Below are 17,286 nucleotides of genomic sequence, written 5' to 3'. Positions count from 1 at the left end.
ACACTGAAAGAATTTATCCCTCAGAGATAAATTATACAAACTATCCATTCAATTTAAATATTTAAAGTCAAGTATTAATCATGATATTTTTATAGTTGGATCTTAACTTTCTCCCTAATTTACAACAGCCATCTCACAATTCCAATCATCTCCACTCTAAATCTGGACACTATACTGTCACTGGAAATTAATGGTATGTAACAGCCACCGTAAATACAGTTCTAATTATCCCAGGTCGATCCCTCAGTGCACACTGACTTCAGTGTAATAACATCATAAACTCTGGAGAACGTATGTATACAGCGTTATGGCCACTGGGTTAAAAGCTATGCAGAGATTGGTCAAATACGGATGTAACATGCTTTGCAAATTCTTTGATGGAGAGTCCTCACTGACAGTTAAGACTGTTACCGTGACAACTCATTGATGACTGGGACACAGGAGTCATGAGCAAAGACACTGAGGGTAAAAAGACAAGGGATATGTTGCAGCATTTTTGTGTTTTGTTCATTTGATCTCTTGGCACTTTGTCTTAATTAGTCCACACATATATGCACAAAACCTGTTAACTTTGGTTGTTAATGAGGAGAGTTTTTTCTTTGTTACTTGGTTGACTGATACACCCAAACAATGCGTGCACAAACACACACACACACACCTGAAACTAAGCAGTTGCAAGTCATGCTTGTTGGCATTTATCTTCATGGTGCTGTCTTCAACCAGGCAGCAGCACGGCTCCCCGCCGGGCCGGGTGGACACTGACTGTCACTGTTTGAATCCTACAAGAGTTACAGGCCAATTAGTCCACTGAAGTATGAAGGCAAGTGCCACGAGGTCAGCGTCTCAGGCAGATAGCTTACAGTTGGCTAATCACCCAAAAACTCTTTACTCCTTTACAGAAATGTGATCATCACACGAGGGACGGGCAGGAGATCAGTGCTCATATATAATGAAGCCCTCAGTGGAGAGGCCAGCCAACCCCTCATCCATCTGGGTCTCAGTCATACAGAAAATACCCTATAGAGTTGAGAGCTAATTTTATGCAAATCAGATTGAGTGCATAAGTGAAATGTGTGAGTGTGTGGGTAACAGAGACAATGGGACCTATTTTACACCTGGTGCAAAGCATACTGTCATTACTAGTTTCAGCCCGATGCAGTTATTATTTTCATGGCCAGCAATCACGTTGTGTAAGTACCAATGCATTTGGACCCATCTTTGCACCCACGGGCCCGTGTGAGTGTCTTAAAAATAGGTGTGGTCAGGGGAGCTATTCTGAAGCAGCAGAAAGTGATGCACCATTGACTAGCAGAAACCTAATGTAAAGTCAATGGTGCAGTATTTTCCTGTTATTTAAAGGGCACATTATTCAGATAGTAAGATGTGCCTACATTGGTACGTTATCCAAAAGCCAGAAACTGTATTGTGTTATGTTGCTGTGATCTGTACATTCATCATATCTATGCAGAAGGCAGAAGATAATGCTACCTTGAAGCCTGAATGGACAAAGCCTCTCTTTCTGTGGGCAGCTGACTCTGTCACACTCAGACTCACTCAGGGTCTGGGTCTGCAGCTGCCTGTACCCATGAGCAGCATGAAAGCAAGAAGTGTTCAATCTGCAGCTACTTTTGGCAATCAAAACATCCCCAACGGTACACCACACATACCTGATTGAAAGAAAATAAAAAATAAATACACCCCCTTTGTGCCTTTCTTCGCATTAAAAATGATGCACGTTAAACTAGCAAAGTGGAGGTGGACATGCCCTAAATGTGCTTGCCCCATTCATTTTAACCCATGCACTTTAAACGATTTGAATCGGGCCCACTGTGTGAAATGCATACAAGTTCATCATGGCTCACTGTGGAGGCTAAATTCAAATCCAGTCTTCTTTTATTTGTGTAAATTGTCAGTTAGTGTAGCACACCACACTTTTTTTTAGTGACAAATTAGTATGTACTGGTTTTTGTCAGAGTATGATACAGTGCAAGTGAGCTCACCCTCTGGTGATGCCATGGCCATAAACAATTCTTCTTTACCAAGATTCACATCAAAACAAACAAAACTACACATCAAAACTAGATTTACTTTGAAAAAGATTACTAACAGATGAATCTTACATAGATGCCTCTTAAGTTTTTGGTGTTTTGGATCCTTTTTGAGTGTATTTATTTATTTTCTTTATTTTGTTTGCTATTTTATGAAAAAAGGTTTTGTTTTCTTTTGAGGCATTTTCTTTATACGTAGAGCAATTTCATGTGTTTTCTGATCTTTATTTGGTTTGTTTTGCTTCGTCTTGTTTTATTCATACTGTGTGATTTTAAATTGCTGTTTGTTTTTTATGGTTTTTGTGTTAAACCCATAAAGACAAGAGAGCCCTTTGTGGAGGAGGCTAATGGGAATCCAAACAAAAAGTGAATATATGTACCTTGTGTAAAGCTGTAAGAAATTAGAGGGAGTATTCCAAACCTCCGGTTTTACGTTTCCTTATGGATTGAAATGGGACGTAAGGTATTAGTGTGAGTACTAATATTCTACAACAAAATATGAACACAAACCTTTTGGTTTTTACATTACCTTACAGTATTGACACTCATATACTATGGCCACACAGGTTTATACTATAACCAACAGGGGGACTGTAGCAGATCTCATAACTGTAGCTCACTGCAACAGCAGGCTTTTTGGGAAACTGCAACTTTAACATCTATTTAAAGGTCCAGTGTGTAGGATTTAAGAGCATCTATTGGCAGAAATGATAAAACATATTCGTACCTATGGTTTCATTAGTTTATAATCATCTTCAACAGAGTCGTTAAGATTAGATTAGATAGAACTTTATTAATCCCTTGGGAAGACTCCCTCAGGGAAATTAAGATTCCAGCAGCAATGGATAGCAGCACACAAGGTAAAGAGCACACAGGGTATCAAAAAGTAAAAAAGAGAAAAAACAATTTGCAAAATATAAAATATAAATATAAGATATACATAAGATATAACTATGTGCAGCCTTTTTAAAGGAATTACATCACTGTTGGTAATGCTGTCTTGCTAATGCCCTGTTTCTGAAATTAAATTTAGACTTGGAGTCTTTGCAAGTTTAGTCAGTTGCTTTTTCTAATTGCATTTTTTAGTTCAGTATAAACTAGGCCTGTAGAAGCCCTTAAATAGCCATGTATTCAAAGTCCCTAGAGAATCACATTATTTTTCCTCTACAATGATTATCTGGTAAAAATGTCAGATTGTTCACTACTTTCTAAAATATGACGTGCTAGGTACCCCTCGAGCGTCAGTTTTGAGCATTCAGGGATGGTGTGTTACGCTTGTTATGTGCATTGTTTAGGTTTAATTTCTTAGGTGTAGACAACAAAAACGGGAACTGCCCATTGGTCCGACAGCCCATTGGTTCGACATCCCATTGTTCTGACCATATTAAACTCATTGTTCTGAAGTCTGTTCCGAAATCATCATGACGCCCTGTGGTTAAGGTCTGGTTAGGTTTAGGCACAAAAACCACTTGGTTAGGGTCAGGAAAAGATCATGGTGTGGGTTAAAATGAAAAAGAAAGTGGGACAGTCGGACTAATGGGATGTCGAACCAATGACATGGACCCACAAAAACATGTGGTTAGGTTTATAATAAAACATCATGGTATGGCTTAAGATGAGTAAGCTTGTCATTCATGCAATATAATGTCACATGACATAGATCACTAGCATAGTATGCTCAATGTGCTAGCACACTTTGACTTTTAGTTTCACACTGAACATGAACAGCTGGCTCCTAGGTGAAAGTCCAGAGTTGTTGGACTCATCCACTTGCTCTCCCACCCACCATATGTGGACTTTGTAGCTCTTTATAATACGGTAGTTGCCTGAGGTGTTAATAAATGTCACAGCCTGGGACATCCCATTGTGCCGCGTTATATATTTGACGAGTCAGGAGATGGACTGGGTTGACCAGATACCCGCAAAACTAATGACATTACCATCAACTTCATATGCTAACAGGCTAAACTTAGATGGCAAGGCCTAGTAAAACTTGGCCTCTGAATGGTAGCATGTTAGTATGTTCGGACAAAAAAACCCACTAACACCTACTTACATCTGTTTTTTTCTGTAGTGGACAATGTTGGAATTGGCATTCATTCCAGAGACAAATGACTCTGCATAGCAGTAGTCATGGGTATTTGTCAGCTCTTGCTCTGATCGGCAATGATGGTAAAATGACAGCTGTATGCATGCGCTAATTTTTGCCCCTTTTTCGGTGCGATGCAGTGATGTGCAAAATACCATCTGTCTACATCGAAGCAGCGCTTGAATTTTGTTCAAAATTAGTCAGCACTGAGTTTGAGACACAGACTGAATAGGTAACAGATGTTAAATGAAGTAAAGAATGTAACATTTTCACTGGCCTCCATGCTGCTTTCTACTGTTTACCAACCCAGCATGTGACACACTAGTAAAAAAAATACATGACTTGTCTGTCCATTGTAGAGCTGTGTACATGGTCCCGGTCTACTGGCAGATTTTCCACCCATAAAAAACCCACATACACACACATTTGGTTGAATAAAGGGTATTAGCATGCTAATGTAAGTTGGTTTAGCACTACTGTGCTTAATGTTCACAGAGATGCTTGCAACCTCCTGTATATGATCACATCAGGTTTGTTTCTATGGCTCTCAGAGTCTTTCACTCAGCCATTAACCAGGATGTAACACACTCTATATCACAGTTGGGACAATGAGTGACCTGTGAAAAAAGCTTCTTTGCTAAAGCTAATGAGCTGACCACTGACACTGATTCATTCCTCTCAGTCCAGCTTATGTTTTCACTGTTAGATACTTCATTCAGCCATATACTGACTATCTAAAGATAGATCAAATGATGTCATCAAGACATTTTGTTCTCTATTAACCAGAAAGTCATGTTGCCTTTTTAGCCTGGCGCTGACCTCTGTTGAAGACATCACGTCATAAACGCCATGTACCAAACACGTAGATACAGCAGGCTTTATAAGTACTGGAGTTTCTATCTCATCTGGTGTCACCAAATCAAGAGTTTAGGAGCTTGCTGATGGAAGACGCTAATGTATCAATTTATGCTAATTTACAATCATTATGGCTCATTAACCTGAGATTTATCATCAACCTCATTAGGGGCACGGTGCAATAAATGAAGCTAAGGAGGCAGAAAGCCTGCTATAGTAAATAAACTGATCATTTACTAAAAATGACTTGTTTATGTACAGACAGTTAGCTCTAACCAAGTTTTTTTTTCCTATATCCAGCTAATAAACTGCTAAATTAGTGGCTTCAATATGTTGATGGTAATTTATATGTTTACAGTGGCTCCAAATGTAATGTGAATTTATTTCAGTCATTAATGTATTGAAAATGTCCTTGCAGGAGGAACTGCATATATTTAGGGTTAGGATTATAGAAATGTGAATAAGCTTTTTGAATATTTAATTTGGTATTTCTAGTAAAATTTCTAAAAGTATTTCACTTAAGCCTCTTAAACACATCATTGTTCTCTCTTTGTCCCTCACACACACACACACACACACACACACACACACAATATTTTTTCTAACTTGACGGTCATGAATATGCAGGGTTTGGGATCAGGCCCCTTGTGCAAAACTGACAGGAAGACAAATGATGCAACGTGCTGAAACATACCAAAAACACCTGTGTCCTGCCTACCTGGGAGTGTGTATGTACATGCACATATGGTATGGAAGCGAGAGAGAGCCTCTATATGTGTGTGTGAGAGAAAGAAAAAAACACTGACTACTCTTGAGTGTCGAGTGTGAGTGAGAGACAGACGGCGTGTGGCAGCTGCTGGACAGGCAGTGTGTACGGTGCATACTGTGCATATGGCAATGTGTATATGCTTGCAGCTGCACTTCTGTAAAGAGCCATCCACTAGCGTCCATTCAGGAGACGACAATTTACGTCCTCCTGCAGCGTGCTCGAGTGCTGCTAAGTGTTTCCATCACCAGCAGCCGCCATTGTTTGGAACAAGGACACTAGTACTTTCTAGGTGCTCAAAGAGTCAATCATTCAAGTGGCACAGAGAGGTAGTAAATATACATATATAATCAATGTCCAATCTGAGATTCATGAACCATGAACATAGACTGGATATATTGCTGCAGACACTGAACAAATGAGAAATCAACACAAACAACTTAGCTAATACATCATTTAGTTGTAAAAAAGCACCTAAATTGTTTCCTGTCAAATGCATTTATTGTTAACTTTATCCTAAGAAATCCCTTATATTCTGTATGAGTAGGAACAGTATTAACGTGGCATAGAAAATCTGAAAGTTGCCATGGTTGCCTGGATTGAAAACAAAAAGAGGATTCTAACAGAATCTGTTGTCTTTGATGCCAAAGCATTTTCCCTGGAGAAAAGAACTGAGTCCAATTGGGGCTTTAGTGACACTAGGTGGGCATGTTAGTACCAGGCTTTTAAAACCCTCATGGACAGACTACCGGCTGTACTGCGTGTACCTCGTGAGATAGATGTTGACAACAGTGGAGGAAAATCCATAGATGTACGGAGCCTACTAACACAAAAACACCTTACCTGCCCAGGCGGAAAAAAAAGTATACTTTAACATACTAAATTTAAGCACACTTAGTGTACTTCATAAGCACAAAATTATTGTACTCAAAGTGTGTTATTTTCGAGTACTAAAAACGTACTTAGTATACTAATGATATTTCATTATTGGTACTTAAGATATACTAAAATACAACTTAGTGTACTTGACTGTACTATTTTGAGACACCATTAAGATCAACTTAAATATACTTAAGTACACTTTTCTCTACTAATACTGTACTTATTTATAATGTTCTTTAGTTCGAATTACAGTATACTTTAATCCACTTTTCAGATTACTATTAATAAATTTAGAATATACTGGAAATGTATTTCTAATTTAATCTTAATGTGTTGCCATTGCATTTTAAATATATTTACAAAAATTAAATAAAATTAAAAAGTTGTACTTAAGTATATTATAGTTCATCTTAATGGTGTCTCAAAATAGTACAGATAAGTACACTACACACTTTAGTATGTCTAAAGTAGCACTCATGATATATCATTAGTGTACTAAGTACATTGTTAGCACATCGAAAATAATATACTGTGAGTACACTAATTATGTGTGCAGAAAGTATACTAGATGTATTTCATTAAAGTACACTTCAACAGTACATAGAAAGTATTTTTTTTATAATTAATTTGAATTTCAAATTACTTTTAAGTAAACATAAAAAATAATTAGAACATACTTGAGGTAGAATTTAAGTTTATTTTTAACATGCATGGCATTACAGGGAAAATGTGCATAATAAAATACATTGAAGTACATCTTTAACAACATCTTAAACAACATTTTCAAACAGTTTCTCTTCATCGTAACATTTTTATTCGAATTTGGATCATCTGACCCCAGAGAATTCTTTTTAGTCATACTCTTTAACAAGTTAACTAAAAAACAATAATAAAAGGAAAAAAGAAAAAGAAACAATAGCTGTGCTAGCACTACCCTGCTAGCTGTGCACCACAGAGAAGCTAGTAATGACAGGGATGAACATTAAACTGACTTTTGAAACTTTTACATGTGAAGCATTGACACAGTTTGTTTAAACTCAAAATGTATGTCCACCAAAAAACAAACAAACAAAAACGATTACAAACAGTTACTGATGTTACTGCTTACTGTTTCTTTTTGCTCACAAAATTCTCATTGTTACATTTTCTCCGAATCACTGCCCTCACATCAGACACATTTGTTCCTGGAAATTCAGCAATAACTGTACCTGTAAAATAGAAAAGGACAAATAAAATGGTGTTACAAATCATGCTTTTCCCATTAGCAAGAAGGGGGCATACATACATTGTTTATTGTTTTATTGTTTATTGTTTTATTTGGATCCCCATTAGCTGCAGAAAAAAAAAAACGCAGCTATTCTTCCTGGGGTCCCCGATATAATGTACAGTACACAAAAGTTAAAAGCAAACTAAAAAGTTGACATTGAATAATGAAACAAAAACAAAGAAGGAGTATCTACATCCATATACTGTATACACATACATACTCATACACATGTGTACACACATACATATAAAATAAATTAAAATATCAAAATAAAAAACATAAGAAAAATAAGAATGAAATAACATTTACAACAAAGGTTCAAAATCTTTCCAGTTTTCTTATCCATATATCTATATATATTTCAAGGTATTCTATGTATTTTCATAATTTATATCCATATGTAGCACTCAGCAGTCATCATTCCCCACTGAAAAACTTTACTCAATATACCTAAAGCATTACATTATTAATAATAAACAATAATTCCATCACTTCTATATGTGTCCATTTGCCAGATGTTGCCAGTTTGAATTTTTTTATACTGCTTATTTGTTCAAAGTTTTTTGGGAGTAGGTTCCAAGCATGCATGGTTCTGTACATCACTGTTCTTTTACCATAATTTGTCTTTATTTTTGGTAGTGAAGACTTTCCACTAGCTGCATGTCTCGTTGTATAGTTATGCTTATCTGAACTATACCGTAGTTCTTTATGTAGAACATGTGGTGTTTTGGATATGGATACATTTCTTATAAATATCAGTAACAAGTGGAGCAATCTGTCACCTACCATCAACCAACCTAGATTTCTATGCATTTTAATTACATTTGTTCTGAGATCACAACCAAGGACAATGCGAGCTGCTTTATTTCGCACTTTTTGAAGTTTGTTAATTGTCTCTGCCATGGCGTTTGACCAGACTACAGGGCAGTAATCAAGATTTGACAGAATTAAAGCCTGCATTATTAATTTAGTTGATTTTGGTGTTAAATATGCTTTGCATCTTCTAATGACAGATATGCCACTTCCCATTTTATTAACCATTTTGTTTATATGTGTTTTCCATGTAAGTTTGTCATCAATGACAACTCCCAGCAGCTTGGTCTCCTGTACTTGATTAATGCATACTTCTTTGATTTTCAGATTTAACAGGTTTTTTGCTAATGCTGTGGTATGAGCCAATTACCATACAGTTGGTTTTGGATACATTTAAAACCAGTTTGTTGTAGTTAACCCAGTCATACATGAGGGCAATCTGAAACATGTTGCTTCTGGCTATGGCCAAGGCAAGGGTAGAGGCATAAAAACAAAATGATAACAAGGAAAAATAGACTTAACCAATACTTACCAACAAGGGCACTCAGCTTTTCCGGATTTAGCTGCTCTTTCGCTGTTCCAGTAGGCCCTGGTTTTCCTGTGAGAGTCGAGGATGCCAAAACATCCCGCCCAAAGATGAGCACAGCTAAGTCCTGTGTGAACAGGGACATTCTTGTTCGGTTTAGTCTTTGGAAACAGATTTTGCTGACCTGCACCCCCGTGTTGCCCAGGGAAATCTGTGTCCAGGAAATAGAGTTAGTCAATTATTAGAAATGGTATTAGGAATACGTTGCTGGAATGCATTTCTTAAAAGACAAAGCCGAACTACTGAATGCCAAATATTAGTTAAGTTGTAATTTCTGCAAGTGGTCTTCAATGAATTAAAGTATAATTTCTGAACAACTGCATGCTGAAATGGAAAAAACAGTTTCTATCAAATACAGTACGTGCAAAATGTGGGTCGAGACTACAGAGACAAAACTGCTAACAGTCATGTAGTTTACAACAATTCTGGATGAAATGTTTACTGTAATAAAAAGGCAGTATTTACAAAACGTGTATAAATGCAAAACATACCATTTCTGGAGCTGGACTGGAAGAACCAGAACTTGTACTGTCAGTGTCCATGACAGGTGGCATTCTCTTCATGGTTGTAATAAGATCTCTGACACACTTGACTAAGGCTGGTATTTCTGCATTAAGGAAAAAAAACACAAGTCACAGATATATGAGAGATAAGGCTCCTATCGATACAATTACTGACATAAAAAACATAAGCAATTCTTCTTTGTATGAATACCTTTCAGAGCATCCATCACTTCCTGTTGTATGTCAACACTGGATCTGGGCTGATCCATCAGGACACTCTCCTCTTCACTTTCCCCTTGGCAGAGGTCCTGCATAAATGAAAATGTCAACAATGCTATGTTAGTATGACTCACCTGGAGTGTAGTGTCGTGTTTCTTAAATTTTCTTGCAAGCGAAGGCGGATTATTGTGAAGCCGCTTCGCCATGCTCGCATGTTTTGAAACATAGATTGTTTTAAAGCGGGAGGGGGCGCAGGTGAATTTCAGGGCTGTGTCACGCAGATTAGCGTCCCTCTGGTAAAATTCCCCCTGGGTTTACATTCCTCTTCCTCACGATAACAGCATTTCAGTCAAATGATGTCATTTTCCGTGATATTCCGTGTTAAAAAGTAGATTCCGTTTTTATTGCTCAATTCCGCGATTCCGTCCGAGATTCTGTGATCGCGGAAACAATAGGGCCCTAATTCTACTTTTATTTCTTGTGTTTTGTAAATACTTACAGTTGATCCCGAAGCCTGAGGTGGGTCAAATAAGTCCACATTGGTGTCTATGTCTGTATCGTCTTCACTTGTCAAGGGGGTGGAGGTTGTTGGATTTCTTCTCAGCAGCGAGGATTTCAGTTGAGAAAGGGCTCTGTCTCTTGCAGCCTTTGTCATCTTCGGCTTCTTAAACAAAGGGCAGAAAAAGTAAAATGTTAAACTGCAAAGGCAAGAGAGGGGTAAATATCCATCTTTGTAGATGTTTGTAGAATCTATCACCTACTGTACAGCTTATTAAGGTATTGTCAGATCATATTTCACCAGAGGAACAGTACTCACTACTCACAATTTTATCTTTTCATATCATACAATTTGTCATGTGTTGTAGTAGTTTTTGTACTTACTAAACAATCAGTATTTCAAAACTAACACAGCTGGAGTGCCACCATCCACTTCTGCAACTGCACTGCTGTCAAACCTAAAGCCACTTATAATGAAAAATATGTCTTATCCTCCCACAATATTCCCTTATTCCCGTAAATACTTACATTTGTTTGAAGAACTTGTGATGGGTCAATCTGTGTTTCATCTTCATCTGAAGTGAGACTGGAAGTTGCAGTAATTCTTTTTTTCTGTACCGAAGAGAAAGAATGTATTACATGACAACAACATATGAACTATACCATAGATGCTTTCTGGTGAAGAGATTTTTTTAGAAAAACATTTCAACTAAAAAACATCATAGTATTACAGTGTCATTAATTCATTAACGATTTTATGTGTTACAATTAAAAATAATTCAGTGGGTGACATTCACTTCATATCATTTTTCATAAAAAAGATGAGACAAGATATTAAAAGCATAACCAACCTACAAATAGGGATTTCAGTGAATCAAGACTTTGGTAAGTATGATACGAAATGGAGCAGCATTTTGAACATACAGGTGTTTTAATCTGATGTGAAATGCAAAGAGAGGAGGGAGGGCAAAAGGAAAAAACAATCGCTGTGGTAAGTGCTAGTGCAGCAACAGGTCATTAATAAACATGTAGTGACAAGTGATGAAGCTGCAAACTGTCTTGTCACTGCAGTATATCAAAATATATGTGCACGTGTGTGTTAGCAACATATTGTGACTTTTACTAAATAATTGATATATTCTATTTTCATGTTATCAGGATGATGAGGATGTTTTTGCAGTAGTATCGACCAGTGTTGGCAACTTGGTGACTTTGTCGCTAGATTTAGCTACTTTTCAGAACCCTTTAGCGATTTTTTTTTTTAAAGCGACTCGCATCATATCTAGCGACTTTTTGGACAGACCTTAACTACTTTTCTTGAAGGGAGTCGCCAGTATTTCTCAGTGAATGAGTGTTAATGTAGCTCTCTGGGTGGACTGTCCAGTGGGTGGGACAGAGCAGCAGCAACACGTTCAGTGGACCAATCAGCAGCCACACAGACATGGATGAACTGTGAATGTGCATGCTTAAAGACTAATCACTGATCCCCATCGTTTTAATTCTAAATGATTTAACTTAACTATTTGAGTTTGATTTTGTTTTGTCAAAATAGACAGAGTTAACAATAGTGAATTTATTCCAGTGCATGATCATCTCTCTGTTCATGATACTTCAGTTACAGTCGATGCAACAGCCTGTATAAACAGTTTTTTAATATTAGAGGCAGATTTGGATGCACATTGAGGAGCCTCTTGAAATAAACGCTGGTCAGTCAGTTTAGTTTAACTTAATTTAAAATATTTTTTTTATTTTGTATATATGTAATAAAGTCATGCCATCATATATATGCAAATTAGCACGTGACGTTATCTAGCGACATCCAGGACTTTTCCTGCAGGCTTTAGCTACTTCCCACTGAAAATAGTTGGCAACACTGTTATTGACTTTGTTAAAGACAAATTTGAATGCCGTCAGAACTATCTATAAAATTAGTGGTATTGTGGCATCCCTAGTTGCAACACAACAGCCTATAACTATTAATTAAAGTGTGTTTTCTAAAGAAACTACCAACACAAGCAACAAAAATAACCTTTGGTTTGCTTCCATCATGTGTTGTGGTACAAGGTGTGGTCCTTCTCCTTGCAACTGCCATGTGCCAGATGTCCTCATCCTTGAGGAAGGCTTCTTTTTTTCCCATCAACTCCTTGTAGTTGTCTGTAACCACAACCATACATCAGACAAACTGTCAAAACCATGTTTTTTCCCTCTTTTGCTCAATATTTTAGATATTTTGTATGTCTCGTGAAATGCACCACAGTCAATCTAATATTATACACAACAAGTCACTTTAAGTCTTTTTATAAACATAGTTACATAAAAATTAAATTACATACAAGGTTAACATTAACATTCATGAGCATGAGCCACTGGCAAATTCTTTATCAAATCATCACTAACAGTAGTGGCTGGCAAGTGCTAGCATAACAAATTTGTACAATTTTTTTCTTGTTATTTTCTTTACAGTGGGCAATTTTTGCTAAACATTCTCCACACAGCACGCTCACAAATGTTCACACAAAATCTCATCTGAAGTTGCACTAAGTTAGCACCATTTATGCTAGCATTAGCTGCCGTCTGCTGCTAACAGCTAGCTAGCTAGTTAGCTAATGCAGCTTGTGAATGATAAGTTTGCCTCTTATCTTAGTCATTAGTAGAAAGAATATTTATTCAAAAGATATTTCACACCATGCACGAGCAATACAAACCTCCGAGTAAGAGCAGTTTTGCGGCCACCTTGTTTTTAGGTGCTTTCCTGGTGCTCCAGCACACTTGTATCCATCCTTCTTCACTGGAGAGGTCCGGCCGTTTTAATACCTGAACGAGCTGCTGTCTGTACTGAGGTGTCACAATGTCAGTACTTTCGACGTGAATTGTGTTGTCCCTAAAATAAAACATCCCGAACTTGAACTGCGCCATTGTAACTCAACTGCAACAACGCTTCCCTCAGCATCTACATTCAAGCAGGTTGCATTCGGGGGTAACCAATCAGCGGCAGCACAGCGCCAGGAGTACTTCAGGGTCAATTTGAAAAATGTCCACCACATGCAAATTTTCAATTTTGACATTGAAAATTGTCTGTCAGACGCAGACTCTACGTTCTTGCAAAAAAAAAAAAAAAAAAAAAAAAGAGTAATTAAATTTTAAAAAAGTCTGTGTACACCGTAATGTACAGTCCCTCTCGGCCACCGTAGTAATGTCCATGCACGCATGCGCACGTATCAGTAATGTTACAATGACGTTTTATCCAGGACACTGCACTTTACTTTACCCATGGATGTATTTTACCGGGCTTAGAGAAAAACTGTAAAACCGCTCGCAGACATGGCACCCAAAAGACATTACAAAGAATATCTGCTGAATGAGTCGAGCCAACCTTCAAAGGCAGCCAAATACAGACGGCTAGCAAAAGAGAAAGAGGTATTTGAGCTTTCACATTTATTTTATTATCAACAACAGCAGTGATTATAGAATAAGATTAATAATTCTTAATTTTAAATGCAAGGACCTTCTTGTTCATTGCAGAATACTTTAAACTGCAGAGGGAGTTACAAGAAATACCTCAGTGCATCCTGTACAACTAACAATAGAGAGGTCTTGAAAGAGGTAGACCATTTTTTTCATTCGCAACAATATGAATTGCAGATAGTGTTACATGCAAGTTGACATTCCAACTGCACTCCCCAGATTCCACTTTCAAATAACGGTGAACGAACATATTCTCTGGAGGAATATCCAGGAGACAATCCCACAACTAACAAACAGGTAAAAACAGTGATCATTACTATGTTTTATGCTTCCATTCTGAAATAAAATTAAGGGGTTCACAAAATACATATTACTTTCCTCTAAAGCTTTTATTCATCCATAATTTTATTTGTAATGTTTATCATACCCTAAATGTTTGCAGTATGATAGTTAAATAAATCTATGTGCTGTCTCATGATCAGAATGTTCCCGATGAGGGCCTTGTTGCAGAAGGACCAAGCAGTCAGTCATCTTTAGAATGTTTGAGAGGAAAGCATCTTGTCAGTCCAATAAGAGAGCAACAGCTTCAGGACAGACCAAACAAAGATTCATCAGAGGTATTAAAATACCAGCAATTGAAATTGTTGATATTAATTGCTGTGTTATACTATATGTATAGTTTCTGTATAATTGTCATTTCAATTAAATTAAACGTGATGAAAATAATGATTGTCCTAGCCCCTACAGTGTATTTCCTTAAAATGAGACACAAACATATAGTATTGTCATTAATACTTCACTTGAGAATTTCCATGTATTATATCTTCATTATATGCAGCCTGCCGGAGAGGGAGTCTCCAGAAAGACCCACCCAGTGCTAGAATTGCCACCCTCCACCTACTCACACTGCACTTTTCAATTTTGTGGGGATCAACAAGATATGCAAATCGGACCAGAAGCACAGGTACTATAGTTACAAGTTACTAGTTTCATTTTTATGCTAAAAACAACCCCTTTAATCGATACAGAAAATGTGAATAGAGTAGTTTTTATTTTTTTAAACCGACGTCTTAAAATAGTAATATAGGCTACCGATAATAAACATGTATTGAAAGTGAACACCAGCAAGGTCTCATTTGGTCACAGAATTATAACTACATATAACTATTTCAAAGTATGATTGCATTATTCATTCATGTTTAATTTACATTGTAATTCAAGCAAATTAGTAGTTCCACATGAGGCTAACAAAGTTCCTAACAGGTGGCTGACTTATAGCCTACATTGGCACTTGATGGCTGTGACATATACCTTCCCTTAATTAATACAGTTCTTCAGTATGTGAAGCTGTAGTCACCATTTTCCTGGATATTATCCATCTGTTCGATCTTCACTGCACATATAATGCAAATGTGGCTTAACTTGCTTAATGTGACTTAAATCTGATGTTTTATTCCGCCAATACAACAATTTTGTTTTTTATTAAGCATTATTATGCAGTTTTGGCTTAATGTTTGAACTCACTGTCTTGATAGAAACAGATGCCCTGTCTTGCATCCACCCAAGTATTAGTGCTTTTCAGTATTCTTGTTTCTGATTTGTTAATAGAGTTCATTTGTTTTCTAGGTTTGGGCAAGGAGCTACACATTTTGTATATTTACTGAATATAGGCACTACATTCATCCTTTCCCCTGAGATCACATCAGTTTTATATGAAGCTAGTGTGTATTCCATTTGCATAACTCTAACTCTGCATGCTAACAACCCCAGAAGGCAACATGGTAAATTCTCTAAATGTAAATACTACCAGATGACTTGTAGTAGTTACCACTTATCTTTTGGAGCACTAGTATTGTTTTATATGTCAAAACTATAAAAGAAATGAAAATGAAAATATTTATGCTTACATTTATATTTTGCCAGGACATGTTAGAGAAGCAACCAGGATGCAATGTGCCTGCTACTCCACCTGATCAGCAAGAGACACCAAACCAACAGGTTATTAACATGTATTATTGTACAGTATGTTTTTTCTGTAAATCTGTAAGCAATCTCTTTTAATGCAGATGAATGTAACAGTTTTCTATCTTGTCTTTTTTTATGTCTTCACAGGCAGAGACATTTTTGTTGGATGGAGATGATCCAGCGTATCCTGGAGCTCCACTGACAAAGGGACAAAGTTTAATCTTACTGATGTCTTATGTACTAAGGCACAATGTGACAGGTGTGGCACTGGAACATCTACTGAAGATTGTCAATGAACATTTCCCTGGAATGGTACCAGTAACCACATACCTTTTTCACAAAGCTTATGGACAATATGGAAATTATGTCCCCCATTTTTACTGTCCAGCATGTGAAAACTACTTAGGGGTAAATAATACCAGTGAACTACAGTGTGGTGCTTGTAATGCAGTAACTGATTCAGAGAGCTGTCTCAAAAGTGGGTGTTTCTTTCTAGTGCTTAGTTTGGCTTCACAAATCAAAACATTGCTTGAATGAAACCAAAGTTTAAAAAAAGACTGGCAATGTGCAGATGTCATTTCAGATATACAGTGTGGAGAAGAGTACCAGAAACTCAAAGAATCAGGTGAATTAGGTGAGGATGACATAACTTTAATTTGGAACTGTGATGGAATTCCAGTTTTCAGGAGTTCAAAGTATCAAATCTGGCCCATTCAGTGCCAGGTTATAGAACTCGAACCTAAAGAACGCAAGGCAAATATCTGTCTTCCTTGTCTCTGGTTTGGCGAGAAGAAACCAAACTTCTTAACATTTTTGAAGCCATTTGTTAATGAACTGCAAATTTTAGAACAAAATGGCATTAAATGGAAGGACTCAGCAAATGTGCAACATGTCTCCAAAGTGTATGCTCTGATATGCAGTTCAGATTCAGTTGCTCGCCCACTTCTAAGAAACACCAAACAGTTTAATGGCTTTTATGGATGTGATTTTTGTTACCATGTTGGTGGTGGTCCTTACACAAACAAAGGCCCAAAACCACATCTTAGAACTGAAGCTAAGCATTTTGATCACGCAATGGCTGCAACACCAGACAGTCCTGTAATGGGAGTAAAAGGACCTTCACCATTAATGAAACTCACAAAGTTTCAAATGATAAATGGATTTGTTCCAGAGTATCAGCATTGTGTCTGCCTTGGTGTGACAAGACAATTAGCAAAACTGTGGTTTGACTCAAGAAATCATGACAAAGAGTGGTACTTAGGAGCAAAATCAGACCGCATTGACAAAGAGCTCATTGCAATTCAACCCCCTGTTGAGATAACAAGAGTAC

The 17,286-nt window shown here is 37.1% G+C and overlaps 1 protein-coding gene across 2 annotated transcripts; it reads right to left on the bottom strand.

Moving 5' to 3' along the window:
* Window positions 1-7,614: 7,614 nt before the first annotated feature.
* LOC144463787 (uncharacterized) lies at window positions 7,615-13,643 on the bottom strand. 2 transcript variants are annotated; one of them, XM_078169196.1, is made up of 8 exons: window positions 13,232-13,642; window positions 12,556-12,680; window positions 11,055-11,138; window positions 10,528-10,692; window positions 10,021-10,117; window positions 9,798-9,913; window positions 9,253-9,457; window positions 7,615-7,848 (listed from the first exon to the last, which is right to left on the bottom strand). In XM_078169196.1, the coding sequence occupies exons 1-8, from the start codon at window positions 13,440-13,442 to the stop codon at window positions 7,745-7,747; spliced, it is 1,107 nt and encodes a 368-aa protein (XP_078025322.1). In that variant the 5' UTR covers window positions 13,443-13,642; the 3' UTR covers window positions 7,615-7,744. The 2 variants fall into 2 exon arrangements, with proteins under 2 accessions (XP_078025322.1, XP_078025321.1); XM_078169195.1 differs by lacking the exon at window positions 7,615-7,848 and having other exon boundaries at window positions 8,812-9,457; window positions 13,232-13,643.
* Window positions 13,644-17,286: the final 3,643 nt, after the last annotated feature.

The sequence above is a fragment of the Epinephelus lanceolatus genome, chromosome 7 (genome assembly GCF_041903045.1).
Source record: "Epinephelus lanceolatus isolate andai-2023 chromosome 7, ASM4190304v1, whole genome shotgun sequence".
Lineage (NCBI taxonomy): Eukaryota > Metazoa > Chordata > Actinopteri > Perciformes > Serranidae > Epinephelus > Epinephelus lanceolatus.
The sequence above is the reverse complement of the archived record's forward strand: the minus strand, read 5'-3'. Positions and strand labels throughout refer to the sequence as shown.